The 26781-nt window shown below is 44.6% G+C and overlaps 3 protein-coding genes across 4 annotated transcripts in view; 1 reads left to right on the top strand and 2 right to left on the bottom strand.

The window, feature by feature from the left end:
- si:dkey-32e6.6 (extracellular matrix protein 2) overlaps positions 1 to 6509 on the bottom strand; it is a 19100-nt gene extending 12591 nt beyond the window's left edge. Inside the window, exons 1-6 of the mRNA XM_042097679.1 lie at positions 4791 to 6509; positions 3991 to 4061; positions 2306 to 2771; positions 1901 to 2016; positions 633 to 765; positions 264 to 421 (exon numbers count right to left, since the gene is read on the bottom strand). Coding sequence (XP_041953613.1) covers positions 264 to 421; positions 633 to 765; positions 1901 to 2016; positions 2306 to 2771; positions 3991 to 4061; positions 4791 to 5031 — 1185 coding nt within the window. The 5' untranslated portion in view covers positions 5032 to 6509. The remainder of the gene's footprint in view (positions 1 to 263; positions 422 to 632; positions 766 to 1900; positions 2017 to 2305; positions 2772 to 3990; positions 4062 to 4790) is intronic.
- tktb (transketolase b) overlaps positions 1 to 26092 on the bottom strand; it is a 28310-nt gene extending 2218 nt beyond the window's left edge. Inside the window, exons 1-14 of one of the 2 annotated variants that reach the window (XR_006032764.1) lie at positions 25861 to 26092; positions 23821 to 23938; positions 23361 to 23474; positions 23025 to 23122; positions 22441 to 22632; positions 21792 to 21919; positions 20944 to 21140; positions 20402 to 20566; positions 18321 to 18477; positions 17954 to 18084; positions 17736 to 17819; positions 17451 to 17547; positions 16454 to 16573; positions 15694 to 16039 (exon numbers count right to left, since the gene is read on the bottom strand). Coding sequence is in view for 1 of the 2 variants with exons in the window: in XM_042097678.1 (XP_041953612.1) it covers positions 15867 to 16039; positions 16454 to 16573; positions 17451 to 17547; positions 17736 to 17819; positions 17954 to 18084; positions 18321 to 18477; positions 20402 to 20566; positions 20944 to 21140; positions 21792 to 21919; positions 22441 to 22632; positions 23025 to 23122; positions 23361 to 23474; positions 23821 to 23938; positions 25861 to 25964 (1878 nt within the window). In the remaining variant the exon portion in view is untranslated. Of the gene's footprint in view, positions 1 to 14901; positions 16040 to 16453; positions 16574 to 17450; positions 17548 to 17735; positions 17820 to 17953; positions 18085 to 18320; positions 18478 to 20401; positions 20567 to 20943; positions 21141 to 21791; positions 21920 to 22440; positions 22633 to 23024; positions 23123 to 23360; positions 23475 to 23820; positions 23939 to 25860 lie in introns of those variants that run through there. The other variant, XM_042097678.1, reaches the window with a different exon arrangement.
- Positions 12233 to 14765, top strand: tnnc1b (troponin C type 1b (slow)). Its single transcript, XM_042097680.1, has 6 exons — positions 12233 to 12400; positions 13068 to 13098; positions 13567 to 13713; positions 13873 to 13987; positions 14130 to 14266; positions 14386 to 14765. The coding sequence occupies exons 1-6, from the start codon at positions 12377 to 12379 to the stop codon at positions 14415 to 14417; spliced, it is 486 nt and encodes a 161-aa protein (XP_041953614.1). The 5' UTR covers positions 12233 to 12376; the 3' UTR covers positions 14418 to 14765.
- Positions 26093 to 26781: the final 689 nt, after the last annotated feature.

Below are 26781 nucleotides of genomic sequence, written 5' to 3'. Positions count from 1 at the left end.
TACACTGCTGGAACATCAGATGAATTGTTGCTGATAATGGGCATCTGTATTCTTATGTAGATATTGCATTAAAGATCCGCCATTTCTTTCTATACCAGTCATTTACAACTTTATTGATAAAAACAAGGACATTTCGAAGTGACTTCAAACTTTTGAACGGTAGTGTACACACACACTCACACACACACACGCACAAACTCTCCCACACACACACACACACTCTCCCATACTGGCAGCTCCACTGCAGAGAGCCGGGTACCGACCTGCAGTGAGGGAGGCAACCCTTGCGGAATGGATCGGAAGTTGTTCTGGTCCAGCCGAAGGTAGATGATGTTCTTCAGAGGCCTGAAGGCGAGCGGCGAGACGCCATCATCGTAGAGCTCGTTCTGGTTGAGCACCAAAGAGCGTAGGTTGAACAGGCCTGATGATATTACAGAGGGTCACATGTTACTGTTGGAGCTGTGTTTTGTGTTGTTGTTGTTGTTGTTGCTTGTGCAGCTAGGGACAGCTTCTGCTTCGGCCATGGAGTAATGCTTTCCGAGATAAATCAAAAAGAGAGAGGGAGGGGAATATTATATAAATAGACAGAGAGAGAGAGAGAGAGAGAGAGAGAGAGAGAGAATAATATGCACCTCTGAAGCTCTTGGGCAGCAGCTGGCTGATCCTGTTCTGGTTGATGCTCAGCTCCTCTAGAGACGCCGGGAGCAGGGGCACCGTGGTCAGGCCGTTAGAGTCCAGGTTCAGCTTGCGCAGCTTGGTCAAGTTCTGGAAAAAAAGAGAAATAAAAATAAATAACAGAGAAGGCATAAAGGAAAAATCTTTCAACAACCACATCATACATATACATATTTCTGGTTTGGGTTACTGGCATATAGATTAATGCTGTGGTTCATACGGCTGCTTTTTAAAGTGACGCGTGTGTGAGTCACCTTGCCAAAGTGGACTCAAGTGGACTGCTTTCTGTACATGTTGAGTGAATGGGCACAGAGTGAACCATGAGGAAAGAGACTGTTGGTCAAATTATTTTAAGGAGGAAGTTATTTCAACTATCCATTAGGCAGTGGCCAGCCAGGCCTTGCTCTAAACCGACAGCACCCTGTAGCCTCTCCAAGCGGGCCAGCCGTGTCTCTGGACTCTGTCATTTGTGGGTTCAGAGGAGCGGACAGTGCAATCTGACCTTATTTCCTCCCATTTTGCATTATTTGTCTGCATGGGGCTGCGTGGCTACTGTAGTTTCTCCGGAGCAAAAAAAAAGGAGAGAGAAAAATTTGGCCGGAGTGTCTCTGGACGCTCCAGCTATGGTTGCATCTGTGGTCTATAGATCATGTGCTCTTTGTTGTTGCCGTCCTCTGCGGGACAGCCTTTTAGTGCTTTGTGGTCACTACTCAAGGTCTCACAAAAGCCTTAGGCTATTCTGGGAATGCCTCTGTGTGTGTGTTTGTGACTATGCATGTGCATGTGTGTGTGTTTGTGTGCGTATGTCTGAATGTTTGTTTTTGCAAAAAAGCCAACTGATAATATGCATATCCCATCAAACTCCCGCATCCAACAGCTGTTGTGTGTTAAGTGTCCTCCCACAGATCTGTGTGCTAAGCCGGTGTGGTGACAATGACTATGACTAAGTTGAAGATGAAAGAATCAGAAAGAGACAAAAATGCTAGATGGCACAGTTTGTTAGTATGACTACAAAAATTCTAATATAATATATGATGATGAACATAAATATGAACATATATAAGACATAATATGAGAGAAGGACAACCCTGAGAATATAGAGAATGTTTGATATAGAAGAGTACAAGTATACATGATTCATAATGCTAAGAAAGCAATATGTGTTTGTGTGTGAACACTACAGCAATCTTGAAAGTCATATAGTGTGAACTTGAACGAGGCCGACCTTGAACAAGTATGTTCCCAGTGAGGAGTCCTCGAGCTGATTCCTGCTGAGGTCAATCTCCTCCAAGTTTGGAAGCCCGGCGAAGCCTCGTGGAGGAATTTTACTGATGTTGTTTCCTGGAACCAAACGCAGAATGATTGTTACCCAGTAAGTGATGCAGTACGAAGTAAAACAGACAAAACATGCAGCCTGCGGTCCATACTTTTAAATATTCATACTGAATAATTCTGGACTTTAAAGGATTTATGTGACCTCCAGAATTCTTAGGGTGTATAGGGCAACTTTAAAATGTTGCAGAACAGTCAACACATGAATCTTCCTTTGCGCTGTTTTGGGCAGTTTTATGCCATAAAGATAATTGCTGAAGCCTCTTCCCTCATCCTCCTCCTCTTCCTCTAAACTCACCCGGCAGCTCTAACGTGGTGACTGCTAAATCAGTGATGATCGGCAGGCGGGTCAAGCCCACGTCCTTACAGGAGATCAGTGGCGCCACCTGCTGGCAGCCCTCAGGTAACAAGTCTGTGAAGCCACTCGTGGTGTCCGTGCTGTTGGATGCTGCATCAGTCTCCTCCTCTTCCCCTCCTTCCTCCTCTTCCTCCTCCTCTTCTTCTTCTTCCTCCTCCTCTTCTTCTTCCTCTTCTTCCTCATCATCATCATCTTCCTCCTCCTCGTCATCATCCTCCTCCTCTTCCTCCTCCTCCTCCTCCTCTTTTTTCCCCTTCCCCTTCTTGTTCACCTCCTCGTCCAACAGTCGCCTCTTCTCCTCCTTCAGGTCCTGCAGCACTGAGCCCAGCTGGCCCTGGCCAGTCTCTCTCCTCCCCAGCACCGACTCCATCTCCACCCACACGGCTGCCGTGCGGCCCAGCTCCGACTGATGGAGGGGGACAGGGACAGGAGACAGAGAGACAGAGTCAGAGAGAGAGAGAGAAAGAAAGATAGTGACAGAGAGAGACAGAGAGAGAGAGAAAGAGAGTGACAGAGAGAGATAGAGAGAGAGAAAGAAAGAGAGACACAGAGAAAGACAGAGAGAGACGGTGAGAGAGACACAGAGTGAAAGAAAGAGTGACAGAGAGAAAGAGACAGACAGAGAGAAAGAAAGAGAAACATACAGAGCGAGAGACAGACAGAGAGAGAGAGAGAGACAGAGAGAGAGGGAAAAATAAATAGACATGAGTGGTGTTTATTAGTGTGTGTGTGGGTGTTATTCATAAATATATTAGAATATGGGAATAAATGGGAAGTGTGTGTGTACATGTGTGTGTGCGTGTGTGTGAAAAAGGCCAGAGTATTAATAAACAGGCACAACAAACAGTGGAAGAGAAATGTCCCACAAACAGACTGGCTGACTCACTAGCTCACAGATGGAACACCCAAAAATGCCATGCAACCTAACCCACCGGAGCACACACAATGATACAACTGAATGTCTATTCAAAGACAGCATACGGTTGTGGCAAAAAGGACCAAACATACAGTATTTCACACAGAATAAACAAGTGTGTGTATTTGTGCATCATGTACTATTCTTTGCTATATTACATTGTATATTATGTAGGGGTTTTGTGTCAATATCTCAAAACAAATGATTTGTCTGAAACATTCACATTGTTCTTGGTATGATAATGGCTCTCCTGTATTGTATTTCATCCTTCTATACTGTAGTTTTTTACTCAGCAGGGGAGCATTTCCCACAACCATAGTTGCTAACTAAGTTAGCAACTTTGTTGGTTGCAGTGCAATTTCCCATTGCCAACCAGGTTAGCAACTATGGTTTTGGGAAACGCACCCCAGTATAGTAATATTTTCTACCCAGTCTGGCACTCTTGGAAGAATGGCCAATATCCCCACTCACTCTTTATGCATATTATGGAAGTAGGTGCTTCCTTTTTGCTTTTGATTTTCTACTCTGAGTTGGTATTGTCTATGTGCGTATTCAGAGGAGTAAGAAAAGAAGCAAAACACTCCATATTTTGACAAAGCATGCATTTATGTGAAATATGAGTTTACGCCATCCTCCCAGACCACGCTGACAGACATGACCCTCCTCTCTATATATAGGCCCAGTGTGGGAGACAGGGCATCCAGCATACCTGTGTGTCGGTCTCCGCGGCCGTGGCCCCTGAGCGCCTCTCTCTCTGGGTCTCACCCGCCCTACGCGCCCCTGTGAACACAGCCATGATTTGACACACTGATATTATAAAACATTGAACGCTAGTCTGAATCAAGTCTGTCTGTGCGCCAACAACGCCATGTCGACAGATAGTTCTATGTGCTTGAGAAATCCATTTATATCTCTCTGACAGGATCAACTTCTTGCTGACAAGCAGAATTATTTTCACAGAATAGTACATGATTGCTAAAATATCCCAAAATACCAGAGGATCTCTAACATTATTTTTAAACTGATTTGGAATATTTCAAAGTTTGTTTTGACATTACTTAAATACCATAGGACATAGGCCAAAATTTGAATTTTGTGAGTGATTTACATCTCAGCCTTTGTAACATTGTAACGTGTTGCAGTAATAACTGCCAGAACCTAATTGTACATTTTGTCACAAATTGACTCATGTATTTACATATCACTAATCCTATTTAATAATCCACCATGTGTTGCTCTATGCTACAAAATATATTACATGTCCATGTGCAGTTACACTGTCTTGGTTACATGTCATGAAAAGACAAAGTGCAAGCAATGAAAGTAGATATAAACCTACCTAAATATTTCCAGCCATGTAAAAGCATATAAGAAATGTCAATCTAAAGCTTAAAGCATAAAGTCTGAAATATAATATACCATATAATATACCAATACCATACCATACCATATAATATAAAATTTTAAAACAACCTCATAAGTACACCTCAGCAGGTTTGCACAGCTTACGTGAGCCTGAAGTCATGCTCTTCACTGATGCATCCACCTGTTCGGAGGTAGCGTTGGTCTCAGGTGCCCCAGGTGAGTCTGTCCAGAGTGGGGACGCCGTGGTCATCGCGTTCATCCCGGATTCATCACTCGTCCCTGGCGCTTGTAAGGGCTCCTGCCCCATGGCCAAAGAAGCCAAGCTAACACACAAAACCCAGACTCTCAACATGGTGAAGATGATCTGCTGCCTGACAGTCAGCATGTACCTGAGGAGTCTCTCTGTGCCTCGCTCTTAAACCCACACGTAGTCAGCACAAAAAAAGAGAGAGACAGAGAGAGAGCACAGGGAGGAGAGTGGAAAAGAAGGAGAGAGAGAGGGGTTTCTGGAAAGCGGACCATCATCTGACAAAGACACTTATTCAGACTCATTTCTTTGCCTTTGCTCCCTCCCAGGTTTGCAGGTTAAATTAACAAACAATGTGGTGAAGAAGGGGAGTTAGAGAAGATCAAAGGGAGAATAAATAGCCATCTTGCGCTGAAAGAGGAAATGACCCATATATCTGTCAGACTGAGCAGTTAGTAATTACTGTATTTAGATGGTGGCACATTGTAATTTAGAAAGGCCAAAAGGGACACGTGCACCCATTGTATAATGTGCATAAACTGGAAATGTCATTAATATACTTTACATTGCTTTTGAGAGTATGTGAGGTAAGAGAGAGAGAGAGAGAGAGAGAGAGAGAGAGAGAATAAGGATGAGAAACCAATTTCAACCTCTCTTCTTCCAGACCTTGAAATGACACAAAAACTGGAGCCTCTAGGGACCTCGAGTCAACGTCATCATCTAGTGACCTGTAGCGGATAAATCCATCCATCAATCATATTCCCATCCAACAGAACCATGAAGACAACACACACACACACACACGCATATACACAAATATGCACACACACACACACACACACACACACACACACACACACACACACACACACACACACACATGCATGCACACGGACTGTGCTCTCGATAAAGGACTGTGCTTCAGGAAAGAAACAGAATGTTGCATGTGCCAAGCTTGTTAATGAACACGCTGGCAAAGATTCTTAATGAATGGAGCAAGTCAAATATCTTAATTAACAAAATGAGCATGGGTGGTGTTTATGTCTTTACTTTGCAGACATCTGTTGATAGCATAATTGTTGCTTGACTTAAGGCAACGATGAAGCTTTTTATTTGAAATTCCCACCAGAGTATACTGTCTGACTCGTGTAATCCATGACTTCAGAGTTGGCACCTCAAACTTGTGAATGCATGTGTGTGCTTGTGTGTGTGTGTGTTGGTGTTTATATCAGTGTGCCTCTCTCTCTCTCTCTCTGTGTGTGTGTGTGTGTTAATCTAAATCACTAATGATAACAGTGCTTAAGACAATGTTAATGACAATAATAAGAGCCAGCAAAAGGCTGGCCACACAGACTGCTAACCGTCTTCACCGTCTATACTTTACTGAATATGATACAACAGTGGGGGAACCCACAGAAGTTCTCCGGCGTACTAAAGAATCGGAGCACAAGGCCCAGAATGTGAGAGTGTGCTACTATCTGTGGAAACACAGATACACTCTCAATGTGTTGAACTCATCCCTGTTTGGCCTTTGTCCATTGGCAAGTATGTTTGAAAAGGAGTAAGACACTGGCAAAAAAGAAAGACAGATTTGTCTGCTCAAAATTCATCTCACTCTAACACACACACACACACACACACACACACACACACACACACACACACAAACACACACACACACACACACACACAAACACACACACACACACAGCCATGCACAAAACACACACAAACGCCTTCCCAGTACCTTACTTGTGCAAACATAAGTGCGCACATACACACACACACACACCACACACGTGCATGCTCTAGAACACTCAACACACACTCTACAACTCTGTCTCCACCTCAGACTGTCTGTCTGTTTCTGTCTGTTTCTCTCTCTCTCTCTCCATTCCTCCCACCCTTTCTTTCTCACTCTCTCTCTCTCTCTCTCTCTCTCTCTCTGTCTCTCTCTCTAACACTCACTATCTCTCTCTCTCTCTCACACACACACACACACACACACACACACACACGCACACATAAAGACATACAGCCCCAAGATCACCTAGAGGTTATCACCCTTGAGAGGGCATGTTGACCGCAGGGCATCACTGCTCAGTGAGACCTTGGAGACTCCATGCCTTGTTTGCACAGATGTCACTGGGTAGAACACCACGGGCAGCTAATCCATATGTTTATGGTTGTGCTGTGTATCCACAAACACTTAGAGCCTGTTCGACAGCGCCGAGGAGGCTTGCACACACAGGACGTTATTCAGCATTTGTGCTGACAACGGGAAGGGAGTGGGAGCTTTCCACATTATCTTGTTTTTGGGGGTGTAATGCAGTGAGCCACCCTCGACTTGGCCTTGAATACTGTGTGTGTGTGTGTGTGTGTGTGAGTGTGATCTTTGCTCTACGGCAGCTACTTGAGAAAAGCAGAGAGCTGCGCAGAGACCTCTACATCGCCTTCATCGACCTCAGCAAAGCCTTTGACACCATTAACCGTGACATGCTCTGGGCACAACTTGGCAAACTTGGTGTACCACCCAAGTTCCTCTCTATCCTGCAACAATTGCATGATGGCATGCAAGCCAGAGTTGTTATGGGAGAGCTTCAGTCTGATCCCTTTAAGGCCAATGTTGGGGTGAAGCAAGGCTGTGTCCTGGCACCAGTACTGTTCAATCTCCTCCTTACAGCAATCACCCGACTGTTCCACCGCACCCTGCAGCACAAAGATGGTATAGACCTGGAATACCGCCTTGATGGCAACCTCTTCAACATCCGACGGCTCCAAGCTCAGACAAAAACATCAACCTGCCACATCCATGAGCTCCAGTATGCAGATGACTGTGCTGTCTTGGCACACAGCCCAGAATCCATGCAGCATGCCCTGGACACCATCTCAGCGTTGTATCAGTCCTTTGGCCTTCAAGTAAACACCAAGAAGACAGAGGTCATGGCGCAACTCTGTACCAAATCTCCTTCACATGTTGGCTTCCACATCAATGGCAGTCCACTCAGTCTTGTTGACCATTTTACATACCTGGGCTCCACACTCTCTGCAGATTCCACCCTTGATAGTGAAATCCACCATCGGATCAACAAAGCCTCATCAGCCTTTGGGCGCCTTAGGAAGAGAGTATTCGGCAACAACAACCTAAAAATCAGTACCAAAGTAGCTGTCTACAATGCAGTCTGTGTCACCACCCTACTCTATGGGGCAGAAACATGGACGCCGTACAGGCGCCACATAAGCAGCCTGGAGATGTTTCACATCAGATGCCTCCAAAAAATACTCAACCTGTCCTGGGAGGACCACATCCCCCATACTGACATTCTGACTGCGACTGGCACCACCAGCATGGAAGCAGCTCTGGCCAAGAGGCATTTACGCTGGGTTGGCCACACCATTCGCATCCCTGGCTATCGTGTCCCACACCAAGTCCTTTATAGACAGTTGCTCAACTCCAAGCGGGCTGCTGGTGGCCAGAAGAGACGATGCAAGGATTTTACCAAAGAACTCTTGAAGCACTGCAACGTCAACCCTGGCCAGCTCGAGGCAATAGCATCCAACAGACCAGCCTGGAGAGCCACGTGCAAGAAAGCAGCTGAGCAAATCAACGACACCTTCATCCAAAGGAGGACCGCAAGACGTGCCCAACGACACCGGCAGGCAGACCCCACCTCCCAATCATCAGGACATACCTGCTCCATCTGTGGAAGAGTGTGCGGCTCCAAAATCGGCCTCCATAGCCACGTGAGGTGGCATCAACGGCAACAACGTTGACCAATCACCCCCCCTCCCAACCCCCTGGAACAAGCGTCATCATCGGACACGATGGACAGCTAAGAGGGTGTATGTGTCTGTGTTTTGAGTGCAATGTGTTTCTGTATGTGTATACAGAAGGTTTGTGTGTGTGTGTGTGTGTGTGTGTGTGTGTGTGTGTGTATGTTTATAGTGATCCCACGAATAAGAGACCACCCTAAACAAACATCACATTAAGAATCCCGCTGGAATATGCTTCTGCTGTTGTTTATCTAGTGGCAACATGAAGCACCCCACTCAGCTAATTTTATTTCTGCGACACACACACACACACACACACACACACACACACACAAACACAGGCAGCTATAATTAAACATGCATGGTGTATTTCACAAGTGATGTGGTGAGGTATGTTTTATAAGGAACAGTTTGTTCATGCACATTTGTTTGTGCAGGTCAGCAGCATTCTATAGCAAGTTAAGCATGAATATTTCAATTTAATATGAGGGGATGACATTGCGTCATAACATCTGTACTAATACTGAAATAAACTTGTGTCAATATTAATATAGAGTATAATACTATTTTACGGTGGGTATGTCGCACTCTCATATTACTGTCTGACATAGGACTGCAAAGAACGTTACTGAATTTCTATTCTAACTCGCTAAATTTCATGGTCACAAATGCTTTTCTATGGTGAGGGGGAGTGTCCAGCGACCTTATTTATTTTTCACTGAGCCTGCCTGGATGGTCCACTGACCCTGAGTGACTTGACAAGCAAACAGAGAGGGGGAATGAGACGAAACGCACAAATCTGGAGACAAACCACCCAGGCTCTCTCTCTCTCTCTCTCCGAATGCATCTGTCCATCATGAGTCACTTTACACTTCACCACAGTTGACCTTTTCCTCTGGGTCCTCTGGCCTTCTACAGGCCTCTCAAAGTCCCATCTGATTCCCCCTCTCCTCTCAGACTGTACCTGCACTCCTCTCCTGACATCTCTACACTTTTTCTTTCCTGTCCTCCCTTCTTCTCTCCTTTTATTCTATTCCTCTTCCTCCTCTCTATTCCTCTCTCTCCTCTTCCCTTGTTCTACCCCTTCCCCCTCTGCACTCCTTTCCTATCCTCTCTTCTCCTCTCCTTTTGTTCTATTCCTCTTCCTCCTCTCTATTCCTCTCTCTCCTCTTCCTCCTCTCTATTCCTCTCTCTCCTCTTCCCTTGTTCTACCCCTTCCCCCTCTGCACTCCTTTCCTATCCTCTCTTCTCCTCTCCTTTTGTTCTATTCCTCTTCCTCCTCTCTATTCCTCTCTCTCCTCTTCCTCCTCTCTATTCCTCTCTCTCCTCTTCCTCCTCTCTATTCCTCTCTCCTCTTCCCTTGTTCTACCCTTCCCCCTCTGCACTCCTTTCCTATCCTCTCTTCTCCTTTTCTTTCCTGTTCTCTGTCTCCTCCCTGATTCTCTCATCCCCCTCTCCATTCTTCTATTGTTTCCTCTCCTCTCCTCTCCTCTCCTCCCGACCCCACCCAGGCCCTGAAGCTCTGGCCAGAGGACATCTACAGACCAGTCTGTATGTGAGGCTCCCAGAGAACCGCAAATCGTCACACTGACCACCATGAACCGGTCAGTACTCTGTAGCTACTCTGGAGTGGCCATATCTGATCATACTAGTGGTCATACTAAGTGTCCTGGGGTATGTGCTGTGCTTCGTATGAAATCACAGTGCATGGTTTTAAACAATGCACTTGGGGGTTGCAGTTCAGGGCTGGGTGAGTATTTACGGTTAATGGTCTGGAATTTACTAAATCTTGGCAGAGGTCAGTGACACTCTGGAGCCAATTCTAAAAACTGTTTGCACTGCTGGCCCTTTCTCCATCATGGCTGCATTTCTCACACTCCCCTGGTATGGAGGTTTAATGAACTGCTGCCAGCGCGCAGTCCCTATCTCTCGCTTTTTCCAGCCAGGGTGAAGAGACACTGGTAATCTATTCCCAGTTAAGAACTCAAGAGGACCAGGAATAGCCAGGCTTATAATTATGACCGCAGCCCCCGCCATCCCCACCCCCATGGACGAATTATGAACTTTTGGGCCCCTGGGCCCAGATGTATTAAGGGCCCCCCATTAATTGTTGCATATGTGGGAGGGGGGGTTTGAGGGTCCTCCCCCAGAATTTTTTTAATTTGTTTGATGTGATTTTCTGTATTCTGGTGCATTTTGGGTATGGCCATGATTCCATGCAAAGATTTGGGCTACAGGGCCCCTGGGCCTGGGCCCGGTAGGCCTGTGCAGTAATCGATCCCTGCCCACCCCACCCTCACACTTTGTCACTGTCCTGGACTGACACTGACCAATTCTGACAAAGTGTGTATGTGAGTGTGTGCGTGTGTGTGTGTCTCTGTGTGTGTAGGGTGGGCAGGATTAGAGAGAGACAAAGAGAGGGAGAAAGAGAGCAAGCGAGAAAAAATCCACATTGGCAATACTGTACAGGCCATTAAAGCTACCATGATTAGTAGTTTGAGAGAGACAGAAATAGACAGATAATAAGAGAGAGAGGGTGATAGAAAGAAAAAAGAGAGGGACATGGAGACAGTCAGAGAGAGACAGACAGAAAGAGAGAGAGAGAGAGAGAGAGAAAGACTCCAACTGTTGCTCTATCCCTGGATTATTTAACAAGTTTCACAGCAGCCGCCATATCTCTAAAAATACTCATAGCATATCACTAACTGACAACTGACCTCAGATCAGTCCCCTTTATCAGCCCTGAGCACCATGACTGAGAATACACAATACTCCCAACGGAGAACTCTGGCTCCAATACAGCTCAGAGGTAAGCAGCCATATTTTCAAACTTTCTCATATTTTTCAAAGGAAAAAAAAAACATTCAACGTCAAGGGAAATTAAAATTAGAGGATGCTAGAGGAGGATGTTAGAGGAAGTCAGGTTATGTATTAGAAAAAAACTTCAAATGTGGAGTAGGACACTAGAGTCTTTTCCTGAGTATACTTCAGGCTTCTGTCTGTTCGCATATCCATAGTGCTAACAATAGGTTGCTTGACCCTCAAACCCCAACCAGGCCTGTGACCCCCCACCCCCATCCCACCATCGCACCAGGATGCCCCCCTAAGACACATCCCAACAGGTGACAAAACAGCCATGGCCCCATGGATTGATGAGGCTCTTTTTACGTCTATTTCACTATGCCAGACATGCAAGGGTCTATTCACGCACACAATGGGGCAGGCCTGGCATTGTGATTGGCAAATGCAGGTGACTCTCTGGTTAAGTATAGCACAGTGTCGGATATGGCAGGGCATTGTCACAGCTAGAAGGAACGCTGCCAAAAGAACTCTTTGTCATAACTCATCACCCCCCCCCCCCCCTGCCCGCCACATACCCCCCTCCCTCCCTCCTCAGCTCATTCCCTGCCTGTTATCTTCTTCCATTCTTTCTCTGCTAATAATAGCAAGCCTAAGCCCATTCTCATGCAGCCCATCTCTCTCTCTCTCTCTCTCTCTGTGTGATGAGAAAAGGGGAGTGACACAAATGCATTGTCTTTTCTGTAACAGTCTAAGCCAACAATAAAGGCAAGGGGAGGTGCCCGACCCATCCTTTATCCAGCAAGCGCGCCTGAACCAAGGGGTCGTCCGTGACGGATCTACTGGGAGAGAGAGCCGGCTGAGGTTTTCTGCGTTTCTGTCTTGAGGCCCTAAACCCAGCGCAGCCACCATGGATGATGTTTATAAAGCAGCGGTAAGTGAGTGAGTGTGAAGGTGATGGAGTTCATATGATGGGGTTGCTTCATTTGGAATGGGAAGGTTAAAGGACAGTAAAAAACTCTAACGAGCACTTGGGATTTAATGCATCCAGTGCCACCGTCTTGACTTTGTCATAAAATATACAAGGCAGGTGGAAGGCTACTTGATTTTCTCTTGTGCTTATTGTTCTTGAGCTCTTGTGCTTATTGAGACTTGATATCAAGGATTTTATGTAAAATGTATGACATTGTCATTTGTGACAGTTATATTTGACAAGGGGTATACAGATCAGTGTCCAAATCTATCAGAGATTCAGTAGTTGCAGGAACCAGAGGCTACGATCATACCTTAAAAGGCCATGTATCACAGGTAGCACATGCGATGCAATTGAAACAAGAGTTCACCACTGTGTCTATGCCTTGCTGCACACTGAAGGTGATATCATCAGAGGATTTTAGACAAGGGGGTCAGAATCCATTGAAGGTCATTTGGGGGTGGGGGGAACGGGGGTGGGAGGAACAATATGATGGCACAACATTTGTTCTGTTCTGTGGGGGGTGGGGGGAGAAGGGGCACTCCAAACACCTTTCCCTGTGATGTTCTTTTTTTGGACTGGACAAACGTAGTGGAGTGAACATAAATCTCCTTCTGCTCCCCAACAGGTCGAGAACTTAACAGAAGAACAGAAAAATGGTGAATTTCCCAACAATGTCTTTACTGACCACCCACATCCTTGTTGTCTGAGTAATTAGAGAGCAATTAGACCTCTCTGGACATTTCATTTGCACTTGACGTCAACATACCATACTTAAACTGTATAATTAGAGCTGTGAGCCATAATCTGACTTGGCATTGTAGGGGGAAAGATGCCCCTTTAAAACCGCCAGTTGTGAGTGCAGATGAAATGCCCATCCGCCCAAAAGTCCTCATATTCTCATACTTTTGGAAACTCACCCCATAATTTCTTCTAAGGACATGAATGCTCCAAGTAACATTTCTCCCAGATAGGGTTAATAAGTCACCTAACAGAAATAAAGATTAATTTGTGTAACTTCCTTACTTAATATTTGCATATTTTATTGTGCCAACATAAACTTGCTTTACAGCTGTTGTGTTTTCGGCCCATGACCATGGCTTCTGTGCGTTCTATTTTTACCGTAGAGTTCCGTGCTGCCTTTGACATCTTCGTGCAGGGTGCGGAGGACGGCTGCATCAGCACAAAGGAGTTGGGAAAGGTCATGAGGATGCTGGGACAGAATCCCTCCCAAGAAGAGTTGCAGGAGATGGTGGATGAGGTAGATGAAGACGGTACGTAACTTCAGCCGATCTGCGTAAAGATATCCATCACCAATCCCTGTGTAACTGACCCTGTACCGCGGAATACAAACCTACCAAACTCTGTGATTGTAAATTAATAAATCAGTCTGAATTAGGAAGGTCACACCTGTTTGTGTTGGTCACCTGTAGGCAGCGGGACAGTGGATTTCGATGAGTTCTTGGTCATGATGGTGCGCTGCATGAAAGAGGAGAGCAAAGGAAAGTCAGAGGAGGAGCTCGCCGAGGTCTTCCGCATGTTTGACAAGTACGTGACCCTGAACGCACCTCAGACAAGCCTTGTAAAAATGCTAAACACAGCAGGCCACTGGTTGATTGCTGAAGATATGTATATAAGGTAAGCGTTTATCAATCTAACTTCAACTTTCATTCAACTTTTCATCCACAAGGAACGGAGATGGCTATATCGATTTAGATGAGCTAAAGAACATGCTGGAGTCAACAGGTGAGGCCATCACAGAAGACGACATTGAAGAACTTATGAAGGATGGAGACAAAAACAACGATGGCAAGATTGACTATGATGGTAAGACTTGTGTATAAGCCTAGAGCCAAGTTTGAGGTTGCCCAAACTAGCCAAGATAGATCAACATTAGAGCATGTAGATTTGACCTTTTTCCCCTCCATTTTCCTTACATCCTACAGAGTTCCTTGAATTCATGAAGGGAGTTGAATAAGTAACCCAAGTTGACATCCTGGAATGGCGCTCATGTGAACAACCTTCAGAAAAGAACATCTGGAAACCTCTCCACCGTTTTTTATGAACCTGAAAATCCCTCAAATCTTTTCTTACAATGTGAAGGCTTACCCCTGTTCACACTGCCATTCTGCTGTTTCTGTAAATAATGATTGACTCCATCTATTCCATTATCATGTTTCTTCATGCAATAGACACACAATTGTTTGGCATGAGGTACATTTCTACATGTTCTAGCTACTCATCCATACATAGCCAAGAACAAAACCATTTGCCATAACATTCTAAATGAATGTTACAATAAAAACTACTCACTTTTTAAATCAGACATGAGCTTTTCATTGCTTACAGGTACCACTGAAAGAACTTGATGTACTACACCTATTTGCCACTCATATCTACAAAGCAATAATTCATCTTTTAACAGACACCCATGCTGACATTAGAGACTGACATACACTGGATGACATTTTGATTTGGACAAAGTCGGTTTATTACAGCAGTCAAAGGCAGCGCACACCATTGTATTTTTGTTCCACACAAGGGATGAGGGACCGCATCCTTTAGTAATACACAAAATCACTTACAGAATGTTAAGTCACATCTGGCCAAAGAAGCTAAACCACTACAATATTCATCGCCTTGCTATCACACAGGGAAACGCACCGACAGGAGGTGGTTCACAGAATCTGCCCCATAAGCACCATCAAGGAATGAAACAAGAGTGTTAGGCTCTGATATGCAGTTGCTATTGGAGGCCAAATAATGAACAAGCACACAGAGAGACCTCATATCCAAGAAAACACAATGACACAAAATGTAAGTAATGGGGACATCAAAACAGGGGAAACGGTCAGAAGTGGAATGACATGCTGGATCCAACATGGAATGACTCATCATCAACAGTTATATCTCAACATACAAAGAGCTTATCTATCAGCCAGCACAGACAGGCAAGATGTTAAACCTTCATTATGAAATGTTAACTGGGGCAAAGGGATCTGCACTTGGACAGACAGGGTGATGTAGAATCAGAAGAGACGTGTTTCTCACTGCAACCTTTAACTAGAATGACTGCAACCAAGTGCTGATGAGGTAGCAAAATGGCTACAGTATTTTGTGAGTTTTCAAATACAAAAAAAAAAAAAAAAAAAAAAAAAAAAACACAAGGTGAACCATAAGAATTCTTGGTCTAGTCTACCAACTGTACAGAGAGTTAAGAGGAATGCTTGACAAACAAAAAAAAAAAAAAAAACATGATTACAACCTCAACAAACATTTCCTAAATATAACAAGTGGTGGTTTGCCTCGCTGTTATAACTGTAGCTTGTGAGTTTCTGAGCTTGGTTCTGTGTTAGTTTATGGCCAGTAAGGACAGGCAGGGTGGGGTGGGCAGATGGCCAAGTGATGTGTCAATCAAGATGCCTCCTCAGTTGGCAAAGGTACCCTTGACGGCGGTGACGATGCCCTTGGCGCTGATGCCAAACATGTCCAGGAGCTCCTGCGGTTTGGCGCTCTGGGCGACGCGGCTCACGGCCAGGCACTGCACCACGATGCCCGGTTCCTCAGCCACGGCTGCCAGCACGGCCTCGCCCAGACCACCTGCGGGACGAAAGGGCACAGATGGCATGGCGGCAGTCAGCCCGGAAAACCACATGCACTCCAGACACACAGGCTAGACAAGGAGGAGGGTGGCTCCGATCCCCCACCCCCCCCCTCCCCCTCCCCAATGTTTGTCCAAGAAGCACAGGTGCAAGATGACACAGTAGAACACCAAGAATTGCTGAAAATGTGGTAGAAAACTGGCAAAACAGCTCAACTCTTGTTCTCTCAATAGCTCAACACTAAACCCTTAATGCAGCACCACTTCCTGTGCCCAATATAAACTCAAATCATGACCTTACACAACGCCTGTTACTCACACACACACACAAAATGTATTATATCAAACTGGGGAGAGCATTAAAACCACTACATTTTCATGTTAATAAGTTGGGCTTTTATGTGTCGACTCACCCTCTTTGTAATGATCCTCCACTGTGATGATCCTTCCTCCGGTTTGCCTGGCATTGGACACAATGGTGCGGGCATCCAACGGTTTGATGGTGAATGGGTCGATCACACGAATGTTCACTCCTACAAAAATAAATAAATAATATAAAGGGAAAATTAAAAAAAAAAAAAAAAAAAAAAACACAGAGAAATGAAACACGTCAAACAATCAGCCTCTAAGGGCTGAGGACAGACTAGGCAGTTCATTACCACTTAATGAAGTAGAAAAACCTTAAAATAAGGCTTAAAAACAACTGTCACAAGCAAGGATGGATTACCGCACGGGCCTACCGGGCCCAGGCCCAGGGGCCCAAGGGGTCAGGGGGCCCTAAAGCCCAAGCCTTTGCATGGAATCATAGCCTCAATATCAACAAATCAGAATGTAGGCTATGAATCTGATTGAATTTAGTATTGGCCATCCCCAAAATGCACCAGAATACAGGAAATCACATCAAACAAATTAAAGAAATTCTGGGGGAGGACCCCCAACCCCAACCCCCCCCCCCCCACACACACACACACATAAACGACAATAAGTGGGGGGCCCTTAATACATCAAAGTTCATAATCCGCCCATGGTCACAAGGTGGGCCAAAGTCCACTTAAATGGATGTGATCACTGAATAGAAGGAGAGGAGATGGTGGTATTTGCTGGAGGGCAGCAGACTGACCCACAGGCTATAGACCCTTTCAACTGCATAAACAAACATGTGCGTTCCTAAGGCATTTCAGAAAGCAACATTGAGCTAATTGCTACTTGGAGACAAAAAAAAAAAAAAAAGAGTTTTAAAATTTAAAACATTTTTTAGAACATTACGCTAAAGTCATTAATTTTCCATTTCAAGGTATCTGCGTTAGATTTGAACGTTTCAAACGGAAACCCCTTTTGGAACAAACAGATTGAAAGGGCCCTATGTAAATACTGTGTGCTTCCTCTTGTCCAGCAGGGGGGAGTACTAACCTTCGCCAGCCAGCTGGTCAGCAGCAGTGAGGGCTTCATGCAGAGTCACTCCTGCACCAATCACAGTCACCCGGTCACTGTCAGACTGGCGCACCACCTATGGGTCAACAAGAGGCATTGCACACAATAAACATACAGGAAGCTATGCTACATAGAATGTCACATCCAAAACTATCTAGACACCCACATCACCTAGGTGATCAAAAACAATCCTATTTGATGATTGACAGTTGAATGAACAGTTTTAAAACAGGTATTGGCAAAACATCTTTTCAGGCGCCTCACCTTTGCATGTCCAATCTCAAACTTCTCATCGGGAGCGTAGAGCACTGCTGTCTCAGGACGACTTGTGCGAATGAAGCAGATTCCCTGGGGAAAGAAGCAGAAGCAACGCAAGCATCCACATCAGGTCAATTGTAACTCATGAGGCCAAAGACCTTGACCGTGTACAGACACATTCAAAACAGAGATGGGATGGGAAAAGTGTTATCAGGGAGACGGACCTTGGTGTTGGCACAGAGCTCCACTGCCCTTTCAGTGGACACGCCATCGCTGGGGTAGAACACGGTGCATGTTGGGATAGCTCGGAACATTGCCAGGTCCTCCAAGGCCATCTGAGACGGACCATCCTCACCTGCAGTAAACATACAGACATCAGATCGGATACACCTGCTAAAACCCGATCACAAGTCTCAACGAAAAGGTCGTCAACTAATATGCAGATCTCTCATACAGCAGGGTGAGTGTTTCAGAAAATCAAATTGCAAAATGGCACACAGAACTTTTATATTAGCACACGCATACAGACATACAGTGACTGTAGGGCTGCCTGTAAGTGGTATGCAAGACTGACATTAAGCTCCAGCTTACCAATGGAGACTCCACAGTGGGAACCGGACAGGTTGACGTTCGACTGGGAAATGGCACCCATGCGGATCTGGTCGTAGGCCCGGGAGAAGAAGGCGGCGAATGTGCTGGCAAAGGCTACAGTGCGGTCACGGGTGGCACAACCAATGGCAACGCTGACCTGGAAAACAAGGCATCTTTTGGTCAAGATTTCCCCAGTTAATAAGCAACCTAATCTCCTGAAACATCTTAACACCTGTGATGAAATTGCATCGTGGATACCCCCTCCCCCTGTTGGTTTCTTCTCAGGAGAGTTTAGTGTATATCTGATCAGTAAATCACAGCCCAAGGGCTGACAAGAGGCTAGTGGACGGCAGACATTCCTGTAGATGCCTCTGAAACCACTAGACTCCGTTATCACCGCTAGTCTCTAGACAACAGCAGCGCAAAGTGTGCTTATGTCAACGAGCTGGGAGGAGGAGAGCAGAGGAGGGGGGTAGACTACCAAATGAGATGGTAAGTTCAGCAGGCCAGACAATCGCCGGTCCTTACACTACAAAGAAAAAAAAAAATAATCCAACAGGAATGTTCGCCACTGTTTGTCAAATTTGAACACACTTTTGGCTTTCGGCTTCACACAACATTCCTCTCGCGTCATTGTATATACCCCTCAGCACTGGCTGGCCCTGTGAGCGTAGGTAGCCACGCTGCGGTTAACCGATCGCCTCAGGTGAGTGGGTGAATAGGTGAGCGGCAGGATTAGGATCTTATGTCAGTGGGTTAAGAGAGAAACTTTAGGGACAGCTTTAGAGATGATTATTAGTTCAACTGGGAAAGGTCAGACTCCTTTGGAGAACTACACATATAAATAGAGGCATACTCCACCCATGGCAAACACTTCTATCGCAATCGCTTTATTCATTTAATCAGCGTGGTGATGCAATTCAGGCTCAACTTCTATCCAAAGTCCTCTTCTGTCAGAAGAAATGTCGCAAAATGAGGCCACTTGCTACTCACTGATGCAGTAACTTGTACTTATTGTACTCTACCTTAATTTTTAGTCACTTTGGTTAAAAAGTGTCAGCCTAATGTAATGTAATGCCAACCTTTTAAGGATACTGGCAGGGGTATGTGGTAGAAATGTTGGATTACCAACACATTTTATGTAATGGAAGTGATTATTAACAAGTTTATATGTATTAGAAGTGAATACTAATCTACATTTATTACATAGATAACATTTAATGTTCTTATATTATGTGTATGCTTTTCTATACATTCTGTGCATCAACTTTGCTTTGTCTGTCATTTGCTCTCTCCATGTCACTACTTTCTAATAAAGGTCATGCGACCCCCTTTGTCACGAGTTAAGGGTATTCTGCCTGAGGCAGTAATATTAGGAATACCCTTACAGGAAATAGACTATGGCAAGAAAATGCTGAAGGATGTATATGTACTGTATTGACCAATTATCTGACTTACTTGGAGTAGCCACATGACTTGCGTATGGGTCACATGCCATGTCCAAGAAGTGTACATGTATTGTTGTATTTCTGCATGTATGAGGAGTTTCGGAAAAGAACATTGTACTCATGTGATTTGTATTCGATTTACACAATGTATCAAATGTGTATAAGATACGGCCTTGCGCTACAGAACTGAGTAGTGTTACTGGAATATGCTGTTGCTAGTGACCTGCTCCCAGTATCGTGAATAAACCTGCAGTGATTTCTCACACCCGAGTGTGCCTGGAGATTTTGGACCACAGGTACCTGCACAATTGACTATACAATGCAACACAGGAACATGCAGTACAGCACACACATACATCTGTGCATGCAGGGAACGTTGTGTGCACAGGTACATATAGACCCTTTCAACAATAAAAACAAAAACAATGCTTGAACGTTCTATTTGGGCCCCAATCTACTTCCTCTGCATTAAGATAACATATGGAATGTTAAAAAGGAAGTCTTGTGGGGCCAACTATGATGCTGATAATGGAGCTCTTGAAAGGGTCCATATTAAAAAAAAAAAAAAAAAAAAAAAACAGGTTTCCCTCATTGGGTTTAAACTTCGTCAAATGTCCCAGCATGCTTCCTTACCATATTCTGCTCCGCAATGAAGCACTCTATGTAGCGGTCAGGGTGAGCCTTCTTGAAGGTATCAGAGAATGTGGAGTTCTTGGTGTCGCCATCGAGGGCCACTACCCTTTGGCTGGCCTGTCCAATCTTGGCCAAGGCCACACCGTAGGCTTTCCTGGTCGCAATCTGAGAACGGGAGATTGGAATTGTAAGACAACAGAGTAGGGAAGGGGAATCTCTCATGCATTTACAAGTAGACCAAGTTAAGTAGGCTAACTATTTTCTTTCCCATAAATTACAAACATTTCAATGAAAATGCAAATAAATGACCATCAAAAATACAATATGGCACATCCTTACAATATAGCAACATGAATCACCACAACGTAGCATAACCATGGGTACATCAAACTAAAAGAGGTGACTTCCGTTGAGACGGCTCTGAATATCCTTATAAATACCATTAATGGACATGTGCTGTGCTTCAATACAACTAAAATATAAGTGTATGGTTAGACATCAGGTAAAAACACCGCATTTTAAGGAGGAGGACAGCGGGTCACCTTATCGCCTAGTTTGTATGCAGGGGGAGAGGGGAGGCGAATGGCCGAGTAATCCACAGGCTTGGCATCCTCCTGGGGCATCTCCGGGGTGAGGACCTTGTTGGGAGACTGGATCTGACTCTGCAGGTCCTTCAGCAGGGTGTCCACACGGTCCTTGGGAATGGGCTTCCCATGCCAGTTGTCTAGATCCTCAATGTCTAGATCACAAAGAGATCAGGTTTTTATTTAGATAGGGTCAAACAGATAGGCCCGCTCAAAGGACTGTCTGCATGCAGCTCCATAATCAAACTAGAGACCGTAATAAGCACCACATGGCTACAGGCCCACAATAATGTAATGAAGGAGGATGAGTGCAGTCAATAATACTCCTGCAGACACAGTTAGCAGCGCTCAGGAATGACGCCAAGCCATATGATTCAAACAGTGCAGGTCTGCCTGTAGTGTGGATATGGAGATGTAGGGGTACAACACTACACTAACTTCATGTGGCGCCTATATCTACAGTGAACTAGTGGACTAGGTACACCTGCTGACAGATATAGATGCATGTTATAAAAGGTCTGCATTTAAAAATAGGATTGTTTACAATTTAACAGTTAACCCTTAAAGGAGTACCGTCACACCGGTGTGACGGGAATGTTGAGAAATTAACATTCTAAAGAATATCTGGGTTCATTGAATTCAACATAGAATTTTAGAACCTTCAATTGTTGCGGAACTTAGAAGGTTCCAAAACCTACACCTTTAAGGGTTAAGGGCCAGAACGGTTACGGGCCAGATATGGGCCAGTGCTGTAAAAACTTCGCTGCTTATTCAGCACCAGGTCAACAGGGCCCTTTTTAACCCACCTTTGAGTCCTTTGCCCTTGAAGGTTTTGGCCACGATGGCGGTGGGCTTTCCTTTGACCTGCTCAGCCTGCCAAAACGCCTTGCACAGCGCCTCCACATCGTGACCCTCTACCAAATATGTGTTCCAGCTACGGCCGGACACACAGAGCGAGGAAAAAAACAAAACAAAAAACAAAAAAACACCTTCATTAGCAAAACAAGACAGTGCCGAGTCATGATGACACAGGCTGATCTGTTAACAGAGGTATACAGTTACCAGCCAAAGAACATGAGAGGGAAGAGAAGAAAGGAATGAGTAGACGGCCAACACGAGTAAAAACATGGAAACTAATGCAGACAACACAGAAGAGTGCCAGTAGAAACAGAGTGGAGGGAGGGAGAGAGATAGAAGGCTAACTTCATGCAGCGCAGCGCACATCTGGCTGAATGTAATGCATGCTGGACTTTTGGAACAAACATGCATTGTTCCAAATAAAGGTGCTCTAAGCGATGCCACGCGTTTAAGGTAAATCATTTTGTCACTTACTGCAAACACCACCTAACCAACCGCTACAGCACCCAGTTAACCAGCTTAGAGCACCTTTGAGCCAGATCTGCACAGTGCCGCGCAAGGCCGAACGAGCCCCAGGACAGAGAGGAGCACACCTACCCAAAAGCCTCACAGCGCTTCCTGTAGGTGTCCATATCGTGCTGCAGGGGCGCAGCCTCGCTCTGGCCCAGCCGGTTCACGTCCAGGATGGCCACCAGGTTGTCCAGCTTGTAGTAGGAGGCGAAGGCCATGGCCTCCCACACTGACCCCTCTGAGCACTCGCCGTCTCCCAGCATGCAGTACACACGGTAGCTAGCCAATCATGGAGGAGAATATTTGAGTCAGGCACCACTTTAATGGATGTTAGTAAGTGGGTTGTTAAACTGATGATCAAATCACATTAAGCTCACAGGGGAGACTGAAATATTATATTTTTTCATTTAAAAAAGAATGGTAGTATCTTGAGAATGTGAACAATAAAGACTTAGTACAGACTATTTAAGAGTATTTCAATAAGAACCACAACCTGTTGGCTCCAGTACAGTACAGCTAAAAACCCTTAATCATACAGCTTAAAATAGCTGTTGCCATTAGCTCAAAGTCTGGTCTTCAAGTCACCCTAGAATAGTACCATATGGACTAAGCCTGTTTAAGATTAAGAGGTTCATAGAGGTGTTCAACGCCCAACACTCAGGCTGTAATACCTCGCCTTGTCGAAATGTTTGCCGGTGTAGGCCATTCCACAGGCAGCTCCGAGACCCTGTCCCAGGGATCCAGTGGCCACGTCAACAAACTCCAGTTTCTGATGGGAAAGACCAAAACAGCATTTGTACCACCACGGCCTAAAAGCAGAAGGCTATAAGTAGTAAGCAGTAAGTACCACACTAGCTCTTGCGATAAAAAAAACTAGGCCTCTGGGGGGGTACACATGGGGATCCCCATACTCCCAAATCATTCCATCCATTGCCAAGCCACCAAATATTCTGCAGGCTACACCTCAACAGACGAGAGGGGAAGCTGATCGGCATGTCCGTACTTACTGGAGTGGGGTGGCCCTCCAGCAAACAGTCCAGTTTGCGGAGGTTCAGGAGCTCGGACTCCTTGACGAAGCCAGCTTCTGCCCAGGCAGCGTAAAGAATGGGAGCAGCATGGCCCTAGTGAGCAACAGCAGAAAACAAAGGTTCAACACATGTACAGGCATGGTCGCATATCAACACCAAATCCTATATTAATCAGCAACAGTCATGCATGGCCACTTTTGAAGCATTCATTCATTCAGGAGGACACACATTTATCAGTACTATACAACTATGTGTGAATATTTGTAAAGTCATCTCGAACCACAGTCCATCTTGTTTAGACACTGCACATTCCATTACAATACTTGGGTTGACCACTGGATGTTTTTCAGCTTCTCAAATGCACCGATAGTCTCAATCTAGAGGTGCATTCTTCATGGGACTGGACAAGTGTTGGCTGATGTTGGTGGAAGCCGCTCACCTTGGACATGATGAAGCGGTCATTGCAAGCATTGCGTGGGTCGTCGGCCTTGTAGCGCATAGTGTTGAAAAACAGCACCGACATAAGCTCTGCTGCACTGCAGCAAGAGGTGGGGTGTCTGCAGAAGAGCAACACATAGACACAGACAGACACACACACACACACAGACACGATTGGAGAATCAATGTTAGTTGCAACATTGTTGCATATTAGCAGTTTTAGTGAACTGTACCACAAGTCAAACCACTCTGAACTGTCGCAATGCAGACTCTGAAATCTGAACAAATATAAGCCCATATATAGTTAAGATCTAATGGAACAGATACACAAGACAGTGGGCGAAAAAGCCTTTGCACTATCATTTTTCAAATATGCACAGGAGAGATGTTAAATTCCTGACGCTATATAGTGTTATCCTATTATATTACTCTTCCTAGTTTCTCAAGTTTGACATTCAGAGAACCCTCAACAGGCCACATGAGCACACACAGACCAGCACTGAAGTGTGTCTGTGTGACTGACATTCTTGCCACAGATCTGCAACAATTTAGTAATATCAACCACAGGTCAACAGAGCATGCTGCTTAGATCACACACTGCATTCTGTTACAAACTAACAAAGCACACAGACCAAATATCACAACCCCAGCCAGTGAGACCATATGTACAAATAGTCTTTCAACCATTAGTTGGGCCCTTACCCATGAGTGTATGGTAATGAAATCTGGCAACTTTAGGAGCAACATGCTGTTCAGTGTCATAAGTCATCAAGGTGTTAACTGTTAATTCAGATTCACACAGATTTTATTCATAACACATGCATGTTCTGTTATTTCTGTAACTTTACACTGACAGAAGATATCTTCCATTGGGCTTTATACATTTACCCCTTTGATCCTTGTGTCACACATAAATGGGCTGTAATACAAAACAAAGAGAATAAAGACAAGGAAGTATACTTCCAGAATGACAGGGTGGGTAAAAGACACTGGCAGTGTGACAGGGGATGACCCTGAACTTGAGAAATGAATGAACCAATGCTAGTGGGTGTCGGAGAGAACTGTGCAGAAAACAGGTTTTCCACATTTTCATGTTCTTTTTCTTTTGTTCATCTCATCAAGATTGTCTACCAAGTAGAAGCTACAAGGAAGTGAGTCGATAGTTTCACCTGCAGAGTACTGAGCCTGGGAGGAAGTAGTATCTATAAAGCTACTGCTAATGCGTCCGTCTTTACAACAGACCGTAAAACACACCTGTATGACAAAAAGCATTGAGGAAGGAATGATCTGCGTTAAGTTTCGAGCGGCAAATAAGGACCTTGAGAAATCAGTCTGTAGCAATGCGGTGTTCAAGCAAACTTTCGGTGTAGACAACGTCCGCTTTATTAACTGAAGTGACAGACTATGGTAAACGTCTGCCCATGAATTTGCACTAGTTTGCGATCACATGGGCGAAGGATATGAATTAACTAGGAACGAATGCTGCAACTTTAAAATATCAAGCGTGAAAACGACCACGAGACCACGAACCTCCCATGTGACATGATCATGGAGAAAGTCCCTGAAGCAGCCATCGCTAACATTAGCTAAACAGCGACTTAACTGAATTGAGTCGGATAGTCATTTGAAGTTAATGGCATCTTTATGAAAAACTTATGAATACGGTTGCATTTAACACAAACATAACGTAGTCTAGTTGTGGAAACGCTGTAAGTGTATATCAACAATAATATTCGGTCAATTCTGAAATCTGACAATTAAATTAATGTTACACTAGCTCCCATTTCTGCAATTTCAAACACATGCTTACTGACCGCACACTAACTCTAGCAGATACGGTAGGTCATGTTAATTCTGCACGTGTAGCAGAACTTAGTTTTACCGTTAATAAAATCGATGCAGGTGAGATCTTACAATGCTAAGTCCACTACTTTTTTCCGATATACAGTAGATTTATGCAAACTCAATTTTACTGTCCTTTTAATCATGGTAATCGGTCGAAAGCTAGCTGCTACTGAACATTTGATGGTAACATACTCACCCAGAGTTTGATGCGCATGTTGCCTTGATTGAATTAATTCTCAGTTTATTGGCGATGTCTTTCAGACCCTGCAGGGTTTTCTCGTCTGGTTTATGGTAGCTCATGTTGATGTTTTAAAGAATAACGTATCTCACTGAGAGTTATAAAACTGTTTTAGGTCTTATTACTAAGGCCTGTAAGACACGCACGTCCTCCGACAAGATATCACGACGAGACAGACAGTACGTACTTACGCATGGCCGATTTTAAGTGAAATTCAAGTTTAGCCCAACCCACTTAGCCGATTCATTGGAGGATATGTGGATGGTACTATGGATGGTAAGATGTTAATGGATTTGGCCCACTGCAATGAACTTGAAGTAAAATACTAAAAGTGAGAATTTAAATATAATATCCACAATTACATACTTCAATGACATCGGACTGGGTATGTTTGCAAACCCCAGTGACCCAGCCTTATTTCATTTTTTGCATGAAAATATATACATTTTTAAGAATCGACAACAACCATATTATAATCACCAATCTGGTCTGATTAAAGATATGGTCGAATCTGCAATCGCTGCAAAGATCTGCGATCTACAAACTGTTGTGCTGTACCTTTAAGTTAGACACTGAGGTAGCAGACCATTGCCAACAAGGAAGTAGCAAATTTTGCTCTCTCATACTTACTAGGTAAACTTGGTTGTGACGCATGAGCTAAAACCTTAGGCCTATCCCTATTTTCTTAAGGTCTTTATAGTATAAATGAGATTTGTAATAAGGTTGATATTCTCTCCAATCAGTTGGTTCAAAAGCCCATCCAGGTGCCCCACCCTTTGTCAATGCATACTGGCATGCCACTCCATTTAGGATATTTGATTGCCTCTACTCTCTATTTACATTTATTCAACTTTGTATTTGATATGATCAGAACTATCA

Source organism: Alosa sapidissima, chromosome 7 (genome assembly GCF_018492685.1).
Source record: "Alosa sapidissima isolate fAloSap1 chromosome 7, fAloSap1.pri, whole genome shotgun sequence".
In the NCBI taxonomy this organism is placed as follows: Eukaryota; Metazoa; Chordata; class Actinopteri; order Clupeiformes; family Clupeidae; genus Alosa; species Alosa sapidissima.
This window is presented reverse-complemented; position numbering and strand designations above follow the sequence as displayed.

Bases quoted from the DNA above. Each gene is read 5' to 3' on its own strand.
- tnnc1b (XM_042097680.1), top strand. From the start codon at position 12,377: ATGGATGATGTTTATAAAGCAGCG. The intron at 13,714-13,872 runs GTACGTAACTTC...GGTCACCTGTAG, and splicing joins GGATGAGGTAGATGAAGACG to GCAGCGGGACAGTGGATTTC. The intron at 13,988-14,129 runs GTACGTGACCCT...TTCATCCACAAG, and splicing joins GTCTTCCGCATGTTTGACAA to GAACGGAGATGGCTATATCG.